A 15,930-nucleotide genomic window follows, 5' to 3' on the forward strand; every position below is an offset into this window, starting at 1 on the left:
GTCCTCTGAGATAGTGACACCTAGGAATTTAAAGTTACTGACCCTCTTCACCTCTGATCCTCAACAATTACTGGCTCATGGACCTCTAGTTTCCCTCTCCTGAAGTCTACAATCAGTTCCTTGGTCTTACCGACATTGAAAGAGAGGTTGTTGTCATTACACCACTTCATTCTCCCTTCTGTATACTGATTCATCAACACCTTTGATACAGCCCACAACAGTGGTGTCATCAGCAAACTTGTATAGGGTGTTGGAGCTGTACTTAGTCACACAGTCATAGGTGTGAAGTGAGTCGAGCAGGGAGTTAAGCACACAACCCTGTGATGCTCCTGTGCTGATGGAGATTGTGGAGGAGATGCTTTTGCCAATCTGAACTGACTGGGGTCTGCAAGTGAGGAAATTCAGGATCCAATTGCACAAGGAGGTATCGAGGCCCAGGACTTGGAGGTTAATAATTAGTTCAGAGGGCATGATAGTGTAAAATGCCAAGCTGTGGTCGATAAAGAATATCCTGATGTATGCATCTTTGCTGTCCACACATTCCTAGGTTATGTGGAGAGCCAATGCGATAGCATCTGCTGTTGACCCATTGCTTCAGTAGGCAAATTGGAGCAGATCCAAGTTGCCACTCAGGCAGGAGCTAATATGCTTCAACATCAGCCTCTCAAAACACTTCATCACTGTGGATGTAAGTGCCACTGGGTGATAGTCATTTAGACAGGTTACCATGCTCTTCTTGGACACCAGTACGATTGAAGAATGGTGGGGGGGGGGGGGGTCCGATATCTCATTGAAACCTATTGAATATTGAAAATCCTAGATAGAGTGGAAGAGAAGAGGATGTTTCTTAAAAGTGGGGGAGTCTAGGACCAGAGGGCACAGCCTCAGAATAGGATGTCCCTTCAGAACAGAAATCAGGAGGAAGTTCTTAGCCATAGGGTGATGGCTATGGAGGTCAAGTCCTTGGATGTATGTAAAGTGGTGGTTGATAGGTTCTTGATTAGTCATGGCATCAAAGGTTACAGAGGGAAGGCAAGAGAATGAGGTTGAGAGGGAAAATAAATCATCCATGTTGGAATGGCAGGGCAGACTCGATGGACCAAATGGCCAAATCTGCTCCCATTATTTACAGGAAAAAATACAAGAGAATTTATGAAAAACTATACACAAAAAGAAAAAGCCTAACAACCAACCAACCAATATGTAGAGGAAGTCAAACTGTACAAATAACAAATAATACTGACAACATGAGTCGCAAAGAGTCCTTCAAAGTGATTCTGTAGGTCATAGAATTGATTCAGAGTAGTGGTGATTTAAATTATTCACACCAGTTCAGAAGCCTGATTATTGTTGGGTAATATCTACTCCTGTGTGGGTGGGTCTTTGATAATGGACGCAGCTTTCTTATGGCAGAGCTCAATGGAAATGTATTTAATGGTGGAGAGTGCTCACCTGCCATCCAGACAGATCATTTCCATACATTAAGTACATCAATGGAAAAGAAAAACAGAAGTCAGAATATAGAGTTACAGTTAAAGATCAAGGGCATTTTGAACATCCTGGTTTTACAGAATAATTGAAGTGAAAGAGGAAGGTTTGAATACAGTAGCATTGGTTCCACCCTGGGCTCAGGGTCCTCACATGCACATTTTGAAAGGCAGCCGTCTCCTACTCACACAGCAATAAATCAGAGCCCACTTTGTGGTGGAATCAACTTACGGAGGGTTGTCACATTTTCTCTGCCTGAACCTGGCTCCGGTTCCACAGGTGCGGCTGCACATACTCCATTGGCTCCAGCTGCTCCAGTCACCATCCACATGGTCAGGGAGCGGCGTTTTGCTGACACACTCCCCTGCCCTGCACCACTTGAATTACAAGACAAATCCATTGTTAGGAGCTGCACTGCCACACCAGCTGCTTACAGATGCTCTATGTGCTGGTCCTATCAGTCCCTCCGTTCTCAACTCTGTCCCACCATTTAATCAAGTCACAGCTCAAACTCCTTTGTCTGCCTTGTAACCCTCTGCACTCCCTAATCTAGCTGATCTCTGAACTGCTGGGGCACTGGGTCCAGTTTTTCAAGGCCAACAGAGTGAAAAGCGTGTTTTCGGGTTTCCCTGTGAAATGGTCTGGTGCTAACTTTGATTCTCTCCCCATGGTTGCTTTTGCCATCTGCTGAGGCCCACATACATCAAATCCTTTTCTAAAACCAAAAACCTAATGAAGAATTGCATATATTTATCACCTTTCAGGACATTCCAAGTCACTTTAGAGCCAGTGACTGTCACCTTGATCACCTGTCAAACTTCTAAACTCCCGAGGACAGTCTCACTTTGCTACCTAATTCAATACTCGGTGCTTCTGTTACCTTTCTGGTGATCCCATGCTGATCTCTTCCCAGGAAATACAACTTTCTTGAAGGACGAACTCTCGATGCAGAGGCAAAAAAATGGTGTAAAACAATATGAGAATTTGATCATTAGACAGCCAGCAGGCAGATTCAAGAAACACCTCAAGGTGTACTGGAATGTTGGGAAGTGGTCAAGATGAGGGATGCAAACAGTGACCATGGAACAGGGTTTGGATTATGGGGTGCAGGCACTGACATTTATTTTCCCAACATTTAGTGCAGGAAAGCCCTTCCTAGAGTCATAGGGTCAGTTAGCACTACAGCATAGAAGCAGACCCTGCGGTCTATCATATTGCACTGCTACTCTGCCTAATCCCATCGACCTGCAGCTGGACCACATTCATCCATACCCTTCCTATTCATGTACTTACACAAATTTCTCTTAGATACTGAAATTCAACCTGCATCCAACACTTCCACTGGCAGCTCATTCCACACATACACTACCTTCTGAGTGAAGAAGTTCCCCTTGGGTTCCTCAAATATTTTGCCTTTCACCCTTAACCTATGACCTCTAGCTCCAGTCTCACCCAACCTCATGGAAAAAGCCTGCTTGCATTTACCCTATCTATACCCCTCAAAATTGTGTATACCTCCTTCAAATCCTCTCTCATTCTCTTTATTTTCCTCATGGAGTCAAACTGGATTGCAATCCAAGCATTCAACTGTTTGGCATTTCTGGCTCTCTCAATAGATCAAAGGGCATAGAAGCAGAATTAGACCATTCAGTCCATCAAGGCTGCTTCACCATTCAATCATAGCCGATTTCTTTTACAACTCCATTTCACTACCTTCTCCCCGTAACTCTTAACTCCATTACCAACCAAAATCCTAGCACTATGGAGCCATAGAGTCATGTAAAGAGGTCCGTTGACCCAACTGATCCATGCAGACCATGATGCCCCATCCAAGCTAATTCCTTTTACCAGCATTTCGCCCATTAACCTCTCAAACTCTGAATAAATATACTCAATGATTGGCCTTCACGGCCATCTGTGGCAATGAATTCTACAGATTCACCACCCTCTGAATGAAGAAATTCCTGTTCATCTCAGTTTTAAAGGAGCACCTCCTTATTCTGAGGCTGTACCCTTGAATACTAGACTGTCTTACTACTGGAAACGTTCTCCCCACGTCCACTCCATCCAGGCTCTTCAGTTTCTAGTGGGCTTCAATGAGATCCCATTGTTAGTAATGTGAGGTAGAGGTGCAGTGTACAGTCATGCTGGGGCCAGATACATGACTGGATATCAGAGCTCAGGAATATGGGTGGGTTTGCAACTTGAAGTGGGACCTGGAGTCTCTAGGATAATTTCTGCCTCCCTTAAACTCACTGGGTTCACTGGATTTTTATTATAATGCAGGGCAATGTGCAAGATGTTAAATACAGATATGTTTGGTTATCAATATCACTAGTCCAGAAAATCTCCTTGTCTGGCACCACCGAAGTCCTGGGGGTCAGCAGGTCAGGAGATGGGAGCGAGATGCCCATTACTTCCCAAAGAAAGACATTCATTAGAACTGAAAAAGAGGCATTCTAAAGTGAGGACTCGGGTTTGTACGAACTGGTGCTAAGTAACTTCTGCACTTCTCACACTGCTGCCTAACTCCAAATCCCAGTAGCAGATATTGATTCAATGCTGGAACAGCTCAGCAGGCCAGGCAGCATCTATGGAAAAGAGTACAGTCGGTATTTCAATAGACAATAAACAATAGACAATAGGTGCAGAAGTAGACCATTCGGCCCTTCGAGCCTGCACCGCCATTCTGAGATCATGGCTGATCATCTACTATCAATACCCGGTTCCTGCCTTATCCCCATATCCCTTGATTCCCCTATCCATAAGATACCTATCTAGCTCCTTCTTGAAAGCATCCAGAGAATTGGCCTCCACTGCCTTCCGAGGCAGTGCATTCTAGACCCCACAACTCTCTGGGAGAAGAAGTTTTTCCTTAACTCTGTCCTAAATGACCTGCCCCTTATTCTCAAACCATGCCCTCTGGTACTGGACTCTCCCAGCATCTGGAACATATTTCCTGCCTCTATCTTGTCCAATCCCTTAATAATAATCTTATATATTGCAGTCAGATCCCCTCTCAATCTCCTTAATTCCAGCGTGTACAAGCCCAGTCTCTCTAACCTCTCTGCGTAAGACAGTCCGGACATCCCAGGAATTAACCTTGTGAATTTACGCTGCACTTCCTCTACAGCCAGGATGTCCTTCCTTAACCCTGGAGACCAAAACTGTACACAATACTCCAGGTGTGGTCTCACCAGGGCCCTGTACAAATGCAAGAGGATTTCCTTGCTCTTGTACTCAATTCCCTTTGTAATAAAGGCCAACATTCCATTAGCCTTCTTCACTGCCTGCTGAACTTGCTCATTCACCTTCAGTGACTGATGAACAAGGACTCCTAGATCTCTTTGTATTTCTCCCTTACCTAACTTTACACCGTTCAGATAATAATCTGCCTTCCTGTTCTTACTCCCAAAGTGGATAACCTCACACTTATCACATTAAACGTCATCTGCCAAGTATCTGCCCACTCACCCAGCCTATCCAAGTCACCCTGAATTCTTCTAACATCCTCATCACATGTCACACTGCCACCCGGCTTAGTATCATCAGCAAACTTGCTGATGTTATTCTCAATGCCTTCATCTAAATTGTTGACGTAAATCGTAAACAGCTGTGGTCCCAATACCGAGCCCTGTGGCACCCCACTAGTCACCACCTGCCATTGCGAGAAACACCCATTCACCGCTACCCTTTGCTTTCTATCTGCCAACCAGTTTTCTATCCATGTCAATGTCTTCCCACCAATGTCATGAGCTTTGATTTTACCCACCAATCTCCTAAGTGGGACCTTATCAAATGCCTTCTGAAAATTGAGGTACACTACATCTACTGGATCTCCCTTGTCTAACTTCCTGGTTACATCCTCGAAAAACTCCAACAGATTAGTCAAGCATGATTTGCCCTTGGTAAATCCATGCTGGCTCGGCCCAATCCTATCACTGCTATCTAGATATGCCACTATTTCATCTTTAATAATGGACTCTAGCATCTTCCCCACTACTGATGTTAGGCTGACAGGACGATAGTTCTCTGTTTTCTCCCTCCCTCCTTTCTTAAAAAGTGGGATAACATTAGCCATTCTCCAATCCTCAGGAACTGATCCTGAATCTAAGGAACATTGGAAAATGATTACCAATGCATCCGCAATTTCCAGAGCCACCTCCTTTAGTACCCTAGGATGCAGACCATCTGGACCTGGGGATTTGTCAGCCTTCAGTCCCATCAGTCTACTCATCACCGTTTCCTTCCTAATGTCAATCTGTTTCATTTCCTCTGTTACCCTATGTCCTTGGCCCATCCGTACATCTGGGAGATTGCTTGTGTCTTCCCTAGTGAAGACAGATCTAAAGTACTTACTAAATTCTTCTGCCATTTCTCTGTTTCCCATAACAATTTGACCCAATTCATTCTTCAAGGGCCCAACATTGTTCTTAACTATCTTCTTTCTCTTCACATACCTAAAAAAGCTTTTGCTATCCTCCTTTATATTCCTGGCTAGCTTGCGTTTGTACCTAATTTTTTCTCCCCGTATTGCCTTTTTAGTTAAGTTCTGTTGTTCGTTAAAAATTTCCCAATCATCTGTCCTCCCACTCACCTTAGCTCTGTCATACTTCCTTTTTTTTTAATGCTATGCAATCTCTGACTTCCTTTGTCAACCACTGTGGCCCCTTTCCCCCCTTTGAATCCTTCCTTCTCCGGGGGATGAACTGATTTTGCACCTTCTGCATTATTCCCAAGAATACCTGCCATTGCTGTTCCACTGTCTTTTCTGCTAGGATATCTGTCCAGTTAACTTTGGCCAGCTCCTCCCTCATGGCTCCATAGTCTCCTTTGTTCAACTGCAACACTGACACCTTCGATCTGCCCTTATCCTTCTCAAATTGCAGATAAAAACTTATCTTATTATGGTCACTACCTCCTAATGGCTCCTTTACTTCAAGATCGCTTATCAAATCCTGTTCATTACACAACACTAAATCCAGAATAGCCTTGTCCCTGGTCGGCTCTTGTACAAGCTGTTCCAAGAATGCATCCCGTAGGCACTCTACAAACTCCCTATCCTGTGGTCCAGCACCAACCTGATTCTCCCGGTTCACCTGCATGTTGAAATCCCCCATAACTACTGCGACATTACCTTTGCCACATGCCAATGTTAACTCCCTATTCAACTTGCTCCCAATATCCATGCTACTGTTTGGTGGCCTGTAGACAACACCATTAGGGTCTTTTTGTCCTTACTGTTCCTCAGTTCTATCCACACAGAGTCTACTTCTCCTGATCCTATGTCCCCCCCTTGCAAAGGACAGAATCTCATTCCTCACCAACAGGGCCACCCCACCCCCTCTGCCCACATTTCTGTCCCTACGATAGCACGTATACCCTTGTACGTTCATTTCCCAGGTCTGATCTCCCTGCAGCCATGTCTCCGTTATCCCAACAACATCATAGTTACCCATTCGCACCTGGGCTTCAAGCTCATCCGCCTTATTTCTGACACTTTGTGCATTCAGATATAGAATTTTTAGCCCATTTCTCCTCTCTCTGTTTAAATCGCTGCCTATTGTGCTTAACCCAGCTCCCCGAACTCCCATCGGGCTATACGCCCCTTGAATTTTGTTGTCCTTCCTAAATTTACTTATTCTTTCTGCACATTTAACTCCATGTTCCGTCAGACCATTCCTTTGTACATGTGTCCTCCTTATCACTTGTTCCGCCTCACCTTTCTCTACTACACACTTAATATTCCGGAACCGTGTAGTCCCCACCTGTCCTTTATTCTTCATCTCACTATCCTCTCTCACATTCTGGATCCCTGCCCCCTGCAAATTTAGTTTAAACCCCCCCCCCCCCCCCCCCGAGAAGCACTAGCAAACTTTCCTGCAAGAATGTTAGTACCACTCCAGTTCAGGTGTAAACCGTCCCGTCGGAACAGATCCCACCTTCCCTGGAACAAAGCCCAATTATCTAAAAACCTGAAGCCCTCCCTCCTGCACCATCCTCTCAGCCACGTATTAATCTGTATAATCCTTCTGTTCTTTGTCTCACTCGCACGTGGCACAGGTAGCAATCCTGAGATTGTTACCCTGGAGGTCCTGCCCTTCAGCTTCACACCTAACTCCCTGAACTCACTTCGCAGGACCCCCTCACTCATCCTACCCACGTCATTGGTCCCTACATGGACCACAACATCTGGGTTCTTGCCCACTCTCTCGTGAATAACCTGCACCCGATATGAGATGTCCCGGACCCCGGCACCAGGGAGGCAACATACCATCCGAGACTCCCAATCTTCCCCACAAAATCTCCTATCTGCCCCCCTGACTATAGAATCCCCTATCACTACCACTTTCTTCTCTTCCCTCCTCCCCTTCCTAGTCGAGGGTCCAACTTCAGTGCCAGAGACAGGACCACTGCAACTTGTTCCTGGTAGGTCATCCCCACCAACAGTATCCAAAACGGTATACTTATTGTTGATGGGAATGGCCACAGGGGTGCTCTGCTCTCTCTGCCTCTCTTGACTGTTACCCATTTGCCTACCTTCTGTCTTTTCAGTGTGACTACCTCCCAATAACTCTTATCTATCTCTGCCTCTGTCTCCCGAATGATCCGTAGTTCATCCAGCTCCTGCTCCAATTCCCTAACTCGGTCTGATAAGAGCTGCAGCTGGATGCACCTATTGCAGGTGTGGTCATCAGGGACAACTGTGTTGACTCTGACCTCCCACATACTGAATATGGAGCACACCACTGCTCTAACTGTCTCCCCCATTACCTGATCCCAGATTCATTACCTGATTTCAGGCTGAGACTCATCAGCAGGACTGGAGAACCTGCTGAAGGGTCTTGACCTGAAACATCAATTGTACTTTTTTCCATAGATGCTGCCTGGCCTGCTGAGTTCCTCCAGCATTTTATGTGTGTTGCTTGGATTTCCAGCATTGGCAGATTTTCTCATTGGCGATTTGATTCAATGATGGTTCATTTTCGTATTTTAGATGAAGCTCTTTTGCAAAGCAAACCGAACCATTTCTGTCGGAGCTCTAGGGATGACTCCCCCCAAGCTCTCTTTGCTGTAAAACAGCATTCCATTCTTCAAGTTCCAGTCTGCAGGACTTAAAATTTAATTAACATTTATAATTATTTTGTTGTATCTTTCCGCTGGCTATTATTAATTCAGGGGCTTGGATCCTCAAATCTCTGAGCATCATTTCTCTCTCCCCACTACTTCTGCCATTAAAAGCAGGACAAACTGTGTCTCAGCAAAGATAGTCCTATGTGTCAAACCCAATTTACATTTGATTCCGTTACATCAGCTGCAGAATTTCACTTTAAAGAGGCCTCTAAGAAGACATCAGTGAACCTTGACTGTACTTGGCATGGGTTCAGCAAGGGTCAGACAGGCAAAGCACAGGAACAGGGGCCTCAGGGTTTGCATTAAAAGTTATTCAAACACTTGGAAGCCTAGATTTTCATTGCTGGAGAATTTAAGGAGGGAGGCAGAGTTCAGCACAAGGACACTTTCCACACCACATGTTGCGGAATAAACTTCTGAGGGCAGTGCCCTGGGCAGCAGCTGCCTGTCCCAACATCTGTCACTGTGGCTCTGCCTGGTATCGAGATGGGTTAAAAGGGCATCCACCAGCAGGTCATGAACCTGGTTCTTAGGCAAAACACACCCAGCTCTTGTTCAGTAGCAGCTCTTGCCACAACATCTCTTGCTCCTACATTCCTGCTCCTGGTGCTACATCTTGGAACAAATGAACGAAACATCCCTGCAGTGGGTAGAACACAGAGCTGTTGGCTTCAATCCCGCACTAAACTCTGCTCCTTGATCTTCACTTCAGACATTGTCCTTGAGAGGACTGACACAGTGGCTGAGCTGGTAGAGGCACTGCCTCACTGTAACACACACCCACAGTAAATCGCTCCTGATGTGTGGGTGAATGGGAGAATCTGGGACAGCTGATGGGAATACAGGGAGAATAAAATGATGGATTAGTATAAATGGGCAGTTGATAGTCCGTGTGGACTCATTGGGATAAAATGACTGCTTCTGTGCTGTATGACACTATGACACAACACATTTCAAAAATATGGAGTGAATTGGAATCAGTAATCGGTTTATTAGTCACAAGTACTGAAATACACTCAGTGACCACTATATTAACTACCTCCTGTACCTAATAAAGTGGCCTCTGAGTGTATGACTGTGGTCTTCTGCTAGCTGAAGCCCATCCACTTCAAGCTTCAACATGTTGTGCATTCAGAGATGTTCTTGTGCACACCACTGCTGTAATGCGTGGTTATTTGCGATATTGCTGCCTTCCTGTCAGCTTGAACCAGTGTGGCCGTACTCCTCTGAGCTCTATCATTAACAAGGGATTTTTGCCCACAAACCTGGCACTCACAGGATTTATTTTTGTTTCTTGCACCATTCTCTGTAAACTTTAAAAACTGTTGTGCGTGAAAATCCCAGATCAGCAGTTTCTTAGATACTCAAACAACCCCGTCTGGCACCAACAATCATTCAATGGTTAAAATCACTTAGATCACATTTCTTCCTTATTCTGAACAACGACTAAACCTCTTGACATTGTCGCATGCTTTTATGCATTGAGTCGCTGCCATATGATTGGCTGATTAGATATTTGCATTAATAAGCATGTATACAGGTGGAACTAATAAAGTGGCTGCCGATTGTAGAACAGTACAGCTGAATACAGGCCCTTTGACTTACGATGCTGTGCCAATCTTTTAACCTACTCCATGATCAATCTAACCCTTCCCTCCTACATAGCTTTCCATTTTTCTTTAATCCATGTACTGATCGAAGGGTCTCTTAAATCTCCCTTAATGCCTCTACTGCCACCACAAGCAATGTGGTCCACACACTCACCATTTGCTATGTAAAATACCTACCTCTGACTTCTCCCTATATATTTCGCCAATTGCCTTAATATTATGCTTTCTCATATTAACCATTTCCGTCCTAGAAAAAGGGGCTGGCTATCTACACAATGTATCTTATTATTTTATACATCACAATCATGTCACCTCTCATCCTTCTTTGCTCAAGGAGAGAACCTTAGCTTGCTCAACCTCTCCTCGTAAAACATGTTCTCTAAGCCAGACACCACCCTGATAAATCTCCTCTGTGACCTCTCTAAAATTACAACAATTACATTTAAGAAGCACCATTGCCATTATCGATTGGTTCCAGGATCCTTCCACCACAGGCGCTCAGCTCCAGCACATTGTTTGTTGGCCCAGATTCCAGCATCTGCAAACTCTTGTGACTCTCTACCTTTGCTGCAATTCCTTTCTTTGGGAAACAACTGCCTGGCTTTCCAGCCGGTCACCTTCTAAGTTCTCAATTTTCCAGGTCTTCAGTATGAAACACTGGTGCATTAGGTCAAAACAATGCCTCTTGTCTGCCAGTCACCCTCTCCACCACGTTCATTATTGTCTGTGAGTGACCACTCCAGAATGTGGCAGAGTCAGCAGCTGCTCACCTGACAATTTCTAATTTATGCACATTACTTTGTTTAGATATATGTAATTCATCTTTAGGTTTTATTCTTACTTTCCTAAGCTATTGTGTGTTGTGTGTACTACTGTGCTTTACACCCTGGTCCAAAGAACTTGTCAAAAACATTCTAATGTTCTCATTTGACAGTATACATGTATGTAGTTAAATGACAATAAACTTTACAGGACTTCACTTGACATGGGATGAGTATGAATTTCCTCTCTCAGAAGTTTGTGAATCTTTGCAACTCTCTACTCAGGAAGCTGCAGAGACTAAATTACTAAATGTATTCAAGCCGAATACAGAGTGGTATTTTGGTCTAAAGAGAAGTTAAAGTTTATGTGGAACAGGCAGGAAAGTGGAGCTAAGGCTAAGATTTTGTAGAAAGGTGGAGCAAGTACAAATAGCCAAACATCAGCACACGTTCTTCATTTTCTTACTGCTCAGCCCAAGTGTAAGATGGTGGGAGTGTGAGTGCTTGTGTGATCATCTCAGATGGGTTCTGGTGGAGAGAGGTTCCCCCTCTCCCATGTACTAATACACTGGATCATCACATCAGCACCTGCGGCTGAGAAAGAACTAATCTTGATATCCTTAGAATCCTCACATAATAAATAATTTAAAATGATTCACTAGTGTAACTTCCTAATTCATTGCGTGGACTCTGCACTTCTTATCTCCTGCTGTTCCAGACCACTCACTCCTAATATCTTAGACAACTGTTAGCACTAGAACAATTAAATTTAACAAGTACCATTGCTATTATAGATTGGTCCAAGATTCTTCACAAGGTTTGACATACGAGGTTATATTAGGGCAAAGAATAAAATATTACTGATTGAACAAGATAGTTTGTGAGTTAGAACACATTCAGCAAAGATTTAAATAAGCTCATATTACTGAGGGTGGAGATGCAGAAAATCACTGGAATAGATTGCACTATAGGCAGAGGCTCATAACAAGTAGAATCTCTTCCAAGTGCCACCCTCTCCCCTTTCGTACACACACTGCCATATTGATGTACTTAATGTTCATCGTTACAGTTACTGATCAGAGAGGTTACAGCCTGCAGTTTCCATGGTGTTTTTTCCCCACAGATAATGGGTCAATCTGGATAAAACTTAATAAATAGCAGAACACCGAGTATAAATACCTTGGGTCATTTCCAGATGAAAGTCAAATAAACTGTAGTTGCTGTAAGTTTGAAATAGTTCTGACAAAGGGTCACGGACCCAAAGCATTGATTGTTTCTCTTTCCACAGCTGCTGCCTGACCTGTTGAGATTTTACCACCATTCTATGTTTTTAAGTTCAAACCAGCCAGAGTATTTTTTTTACAGGTGTAGGGCTCTCAGTACCATTAACTGTTCAGGCTAACAGAATGGCTTCTCTGTATTGTTATAACGAAATGGCTTCTCTGTAATGTTACTTAATGTTGTAATGGGTTTCTGTATCTGGAATGTTTGGGTTACGACTGCAGATAAGGGGGGAACTAACCAATGGAGAATTGTTATGCTATCTTGTGTGTGTGAGCTGAGCTGGAGTTCAAGGTCTTTTCGGGAGGCGAACGAGGAGGACGGACGTGGGGGTGCGGATACTGGACGTCGGCAGTTCAGACAGTGGCTGAAGGCTCGGAAGGTTGTTGTGGATAGAACCGGGGGCATGAGCTCCAACGTATTAAAATATTATGTGCACAAACTGATAAACTTACTGATTTGGCGCCTATAGGTTATCTGTTTCTACTAACCCATCACTAAGAAATCATTATAAAGTTGTAATTATTTACTCTCCTTTGGTGTATTGTTTGATACTTGTGTTGCAAGTGTGTACTGGGGGGGCATTACACTGTATTCACACCAAAGTATTGCACTGTTGGCGGGGCGACGGCGGTTTACCCTAGGCGAACGGGAGTAAATTGGGGGCACAGATGCTACACAGGTTTGGTAGGCTCTGCATCCAGAGAAAGCAAGTGTCCTCTCACTCTGTCAGGAGGGAGTTATTACCTCGGCCACCTGCACTGTAGCCATTTAAAAACTACAACTACAACTAAAAACTACAAACTACAACTAAAAACTACAACTACAACTACAACTAAAAACTACAAACTAATCAATTCTTCTGCCCCATTGTTGTAGAAATTACAAACAACCGAATGCCTTGTTTTCTTGCAAACCTGCAACATTTGAAAATTTTAGTCACCAATTATATTATTTTTCAGGTCTGATTCACAAGCATTACTGCTGTAGTTTCTTGTGTGGAATTTTGGTCAAATTTTGCAAAAATGTCCACAAAATTATGTATTCTATGGGCATTTTGCCACCAGGACCCCAAGTGAACTGAGCAAACATTCACAAGAAAACATAATGTACAATTGAGAAGAATATTTCAAATTCTGAGGGGCAGAGATAGAGCAGAATGTCAAAATCTTCTTCCCATGGTAGGGATAATAAAAGCAAAGGCTGGGAGGAAAGAATTTCAAAAGGGATCTGAAAAGACAGTTTTTTTTATATCAGTGAGTAGTCAACATCTAGAACATACTGCAAGAGGAAGTCATGGAGTTAGATATATTTACGATGTTTAAGTAAGATTTTGAAAGGTGTTTAAATAAGCAAGGCATAGATGGATACGTTCCTCATGCAGGCAGATAGTATGAGTGCAGATGAGCATGAAGGGAAGGTCTGAACATGATGGGCCAAAAGGCCTATTTCTGCACAAAATAACTGTGACTTGGACCGAGAGGCAGGAGCTGGGATCTGACACTGGGAGAGCCAGCAGGCCCAATGGACAGAAAAAAAGAACATCTGTTTTTCATCATCTGAGTTTTGGAGGCAAGTACCATCATTTCAACTTTAACTATTAATTTAATTGGAGCTCTTCTTCCCCTAATATAAACTCTTTTAGAACCAAGAAATAAGTTCATGATCAGATGAGAAGCCAGCAATCATTGGAGCTACATGGGGGAGGAGAAAGAATCAGGTGTTAGAAGCAAATTGTAAAAGAAATTGTGATTTTATAGTCTATAATTCAGGAGGATGGTGATCACCAGCCATGAGCGCAGTGCTCCAGAAAGTGGGAGGGATGACAGAGGCATAGGTATGTTCTCTCAAACAGAACAGCAAGCAGAAGGAACTAGAGCTGGATGCAACGGAAGACATTCTGCAAGAAACGAGGGAAGAATCAGATGGGAAAATCATTTTCTGAACAACACATAGTTTGTTCCCTCCATATCCACTCTGCCAGGCTTTCTGGAACAGAGTAGCAGGGAGTGACAAGTTAATGTTAAAACTATGGCTCTCGCACAGAAATACATGGCAATACTAAATCTAATGGAGCACTACTGGTCTTTAACTCACTTTGTCAACACCACATTCTGTCCCATCTAGCGGAGGATCCAATTTTGTTTTGCATGGTAAGTCTTCTTCCACCAGACACCAGAGACCTGAGCACATCATATGCTAAAATAAAAGGAGATTCTATGGTTAGATGTGAGAACTATGTCATATCTCCAATTTGTCATTAAACCAATCAACAAAAACATATATCACACCTTTCGGTACAATTTCCCATTCTCCAAGAAGATCTGTAAATATGAATAATTACAAATATGCAGAAACAATAATATTGTTGGCTAGTCACAAGTGATTGGAATCTCCACAACCCAGAGACAGGGGACTTGTTGTATCACTTCATTAGACATTCACAAAAATTAACTTAATTCTATCCACACACTTACAATTCAGATCCCTTAGTATTTCTACTAAACAGAAAACAACTTCTGGATTTCCCCTTCACATCCATTGCAAATCTAAGCATAACCACAACTAAGAGGGCCATTGCACAGTAGAAGGCAAAGTGGTGTCATGAATTAACCCAAGGAAACATTAGGCAGCTGATGGACAGAACTTGCTAATTACCAGCATGCAACCATCAACCATTACCCATCATCCACTAGTCATCACCCAAAGGCTTTCATCCAAATACCACCACCAAATGATCATGACCCAATATGCATTGCCCAATAACTGTCATCCAATAACCAACCCCCAATGACCACCAACCAGTGTGAGTTTCAAGCATCTCTTAACCAACAGATCTTATGAGCAATGGGATAGCCGGTTCTGGAGGATGACTCCGTTCAGACGTGAAAATGAAGAGTTGGATTTATGAGGCTTGTAAAGAGACCTGTCTCTTCTGGAGCACAAAATGAAAGAAAAATTTATCTTTTGAGATAAATTCGGCTGCTTCGCGGGTTTCAGTCTCAGAACCTCTTCAAGTTGATGTTTGGTTCTGGGTGTTCCCGTCGTAACCTTGTGAGACATTACACAACCACTAGCTGTGTGCTAGTACTTTCATGGCATTAACACAGGTTCCAGCAGGCAAGGAGCCTAAAAACTTCACAGAAGTGGCACAGGACATTAATATCCCAAGATATTTTCACTGTACCTTAGTACCTGTGACAATCGTAAAGCACTTTACCAAGTTACCTCAGTGTCACTTCCCTGCACTAATGCCCATATCTCTATCTCCCTTGCAGATATGAAGAACTCTATTGTAAATATACTCAACAACTGAGCCTCTGTTCCTGAAGGACAGAGAGAAGGATATAGACATACATAGTCCCTTCCAGGAACCCAGAACCCTTTAACTGTTGAACAAACAATTAAGTGTAATGTATGAAATATAGGGGTGATTGATATTCATCTAGTTCTTCATGAGATAATCATGAAGAACCATACTTAACTGGTCCCAAACTGAGGTGGCAGCAGAGACCACATTTGTGGACCTAAAGTTACATTTACACTATTTCGGATAAGACAGCGTTCTTTTTATTAGAAACCAAATGAGAACTTACAACATTCTAGAAGATTTGTACTCATTGTAACTGAGATCAGTTTTAAATTCCATTTAGATA

The 15,930-nt window shown here is 43.3% G+C and overlaps 1 protein-coding gene across 3 annotated transcripts in view; it reads right to left on the reverse strand.

Annotated features, from left to right (window-relative positions):
- The window catches only part of adamts17 (ADAM metallopeptidase with thrombospondin type 1 motif, 17), a 429,617-nt gene that overhangs the window by 151,954 nt on the left and 261,733 nt on the right, over positions 1–15,930 (reverse strand). For all 3 annotated transcript variants that reach the window (XM_073032969.1, XM_073032968.1, XM_073032970.1), the window contains 2 exons: positions 14,372–14,473; positions 1,720–1,865 (listed from right to left, as the gene is read on the reverse strand). In XM_073032969.1, coding sequence (XP_072889070.1) covers positions 1,720–1,865; positions 14,372–14,473 — 248 coding nt within the window. The remainder of the gene's footprint in view (positions 1–1,719; positions 1,866–14,371; positions 14,474–15,930) is intronic.

Source organism: Hemitrygon akajei, chromosome 30 (genome assembly GCF_048418815.1).
Source record: "Hemitrygon akajei chromosome 30, sHemAka1.3, whole genome shotgun sequence".
Lineage (NCBI taxonomy): Eukaryota > Metazoa > Chordata > Chondrichthyes > Myliobatiformes > Dasyatidae > Hemitrygon > Hemitrygon akajei.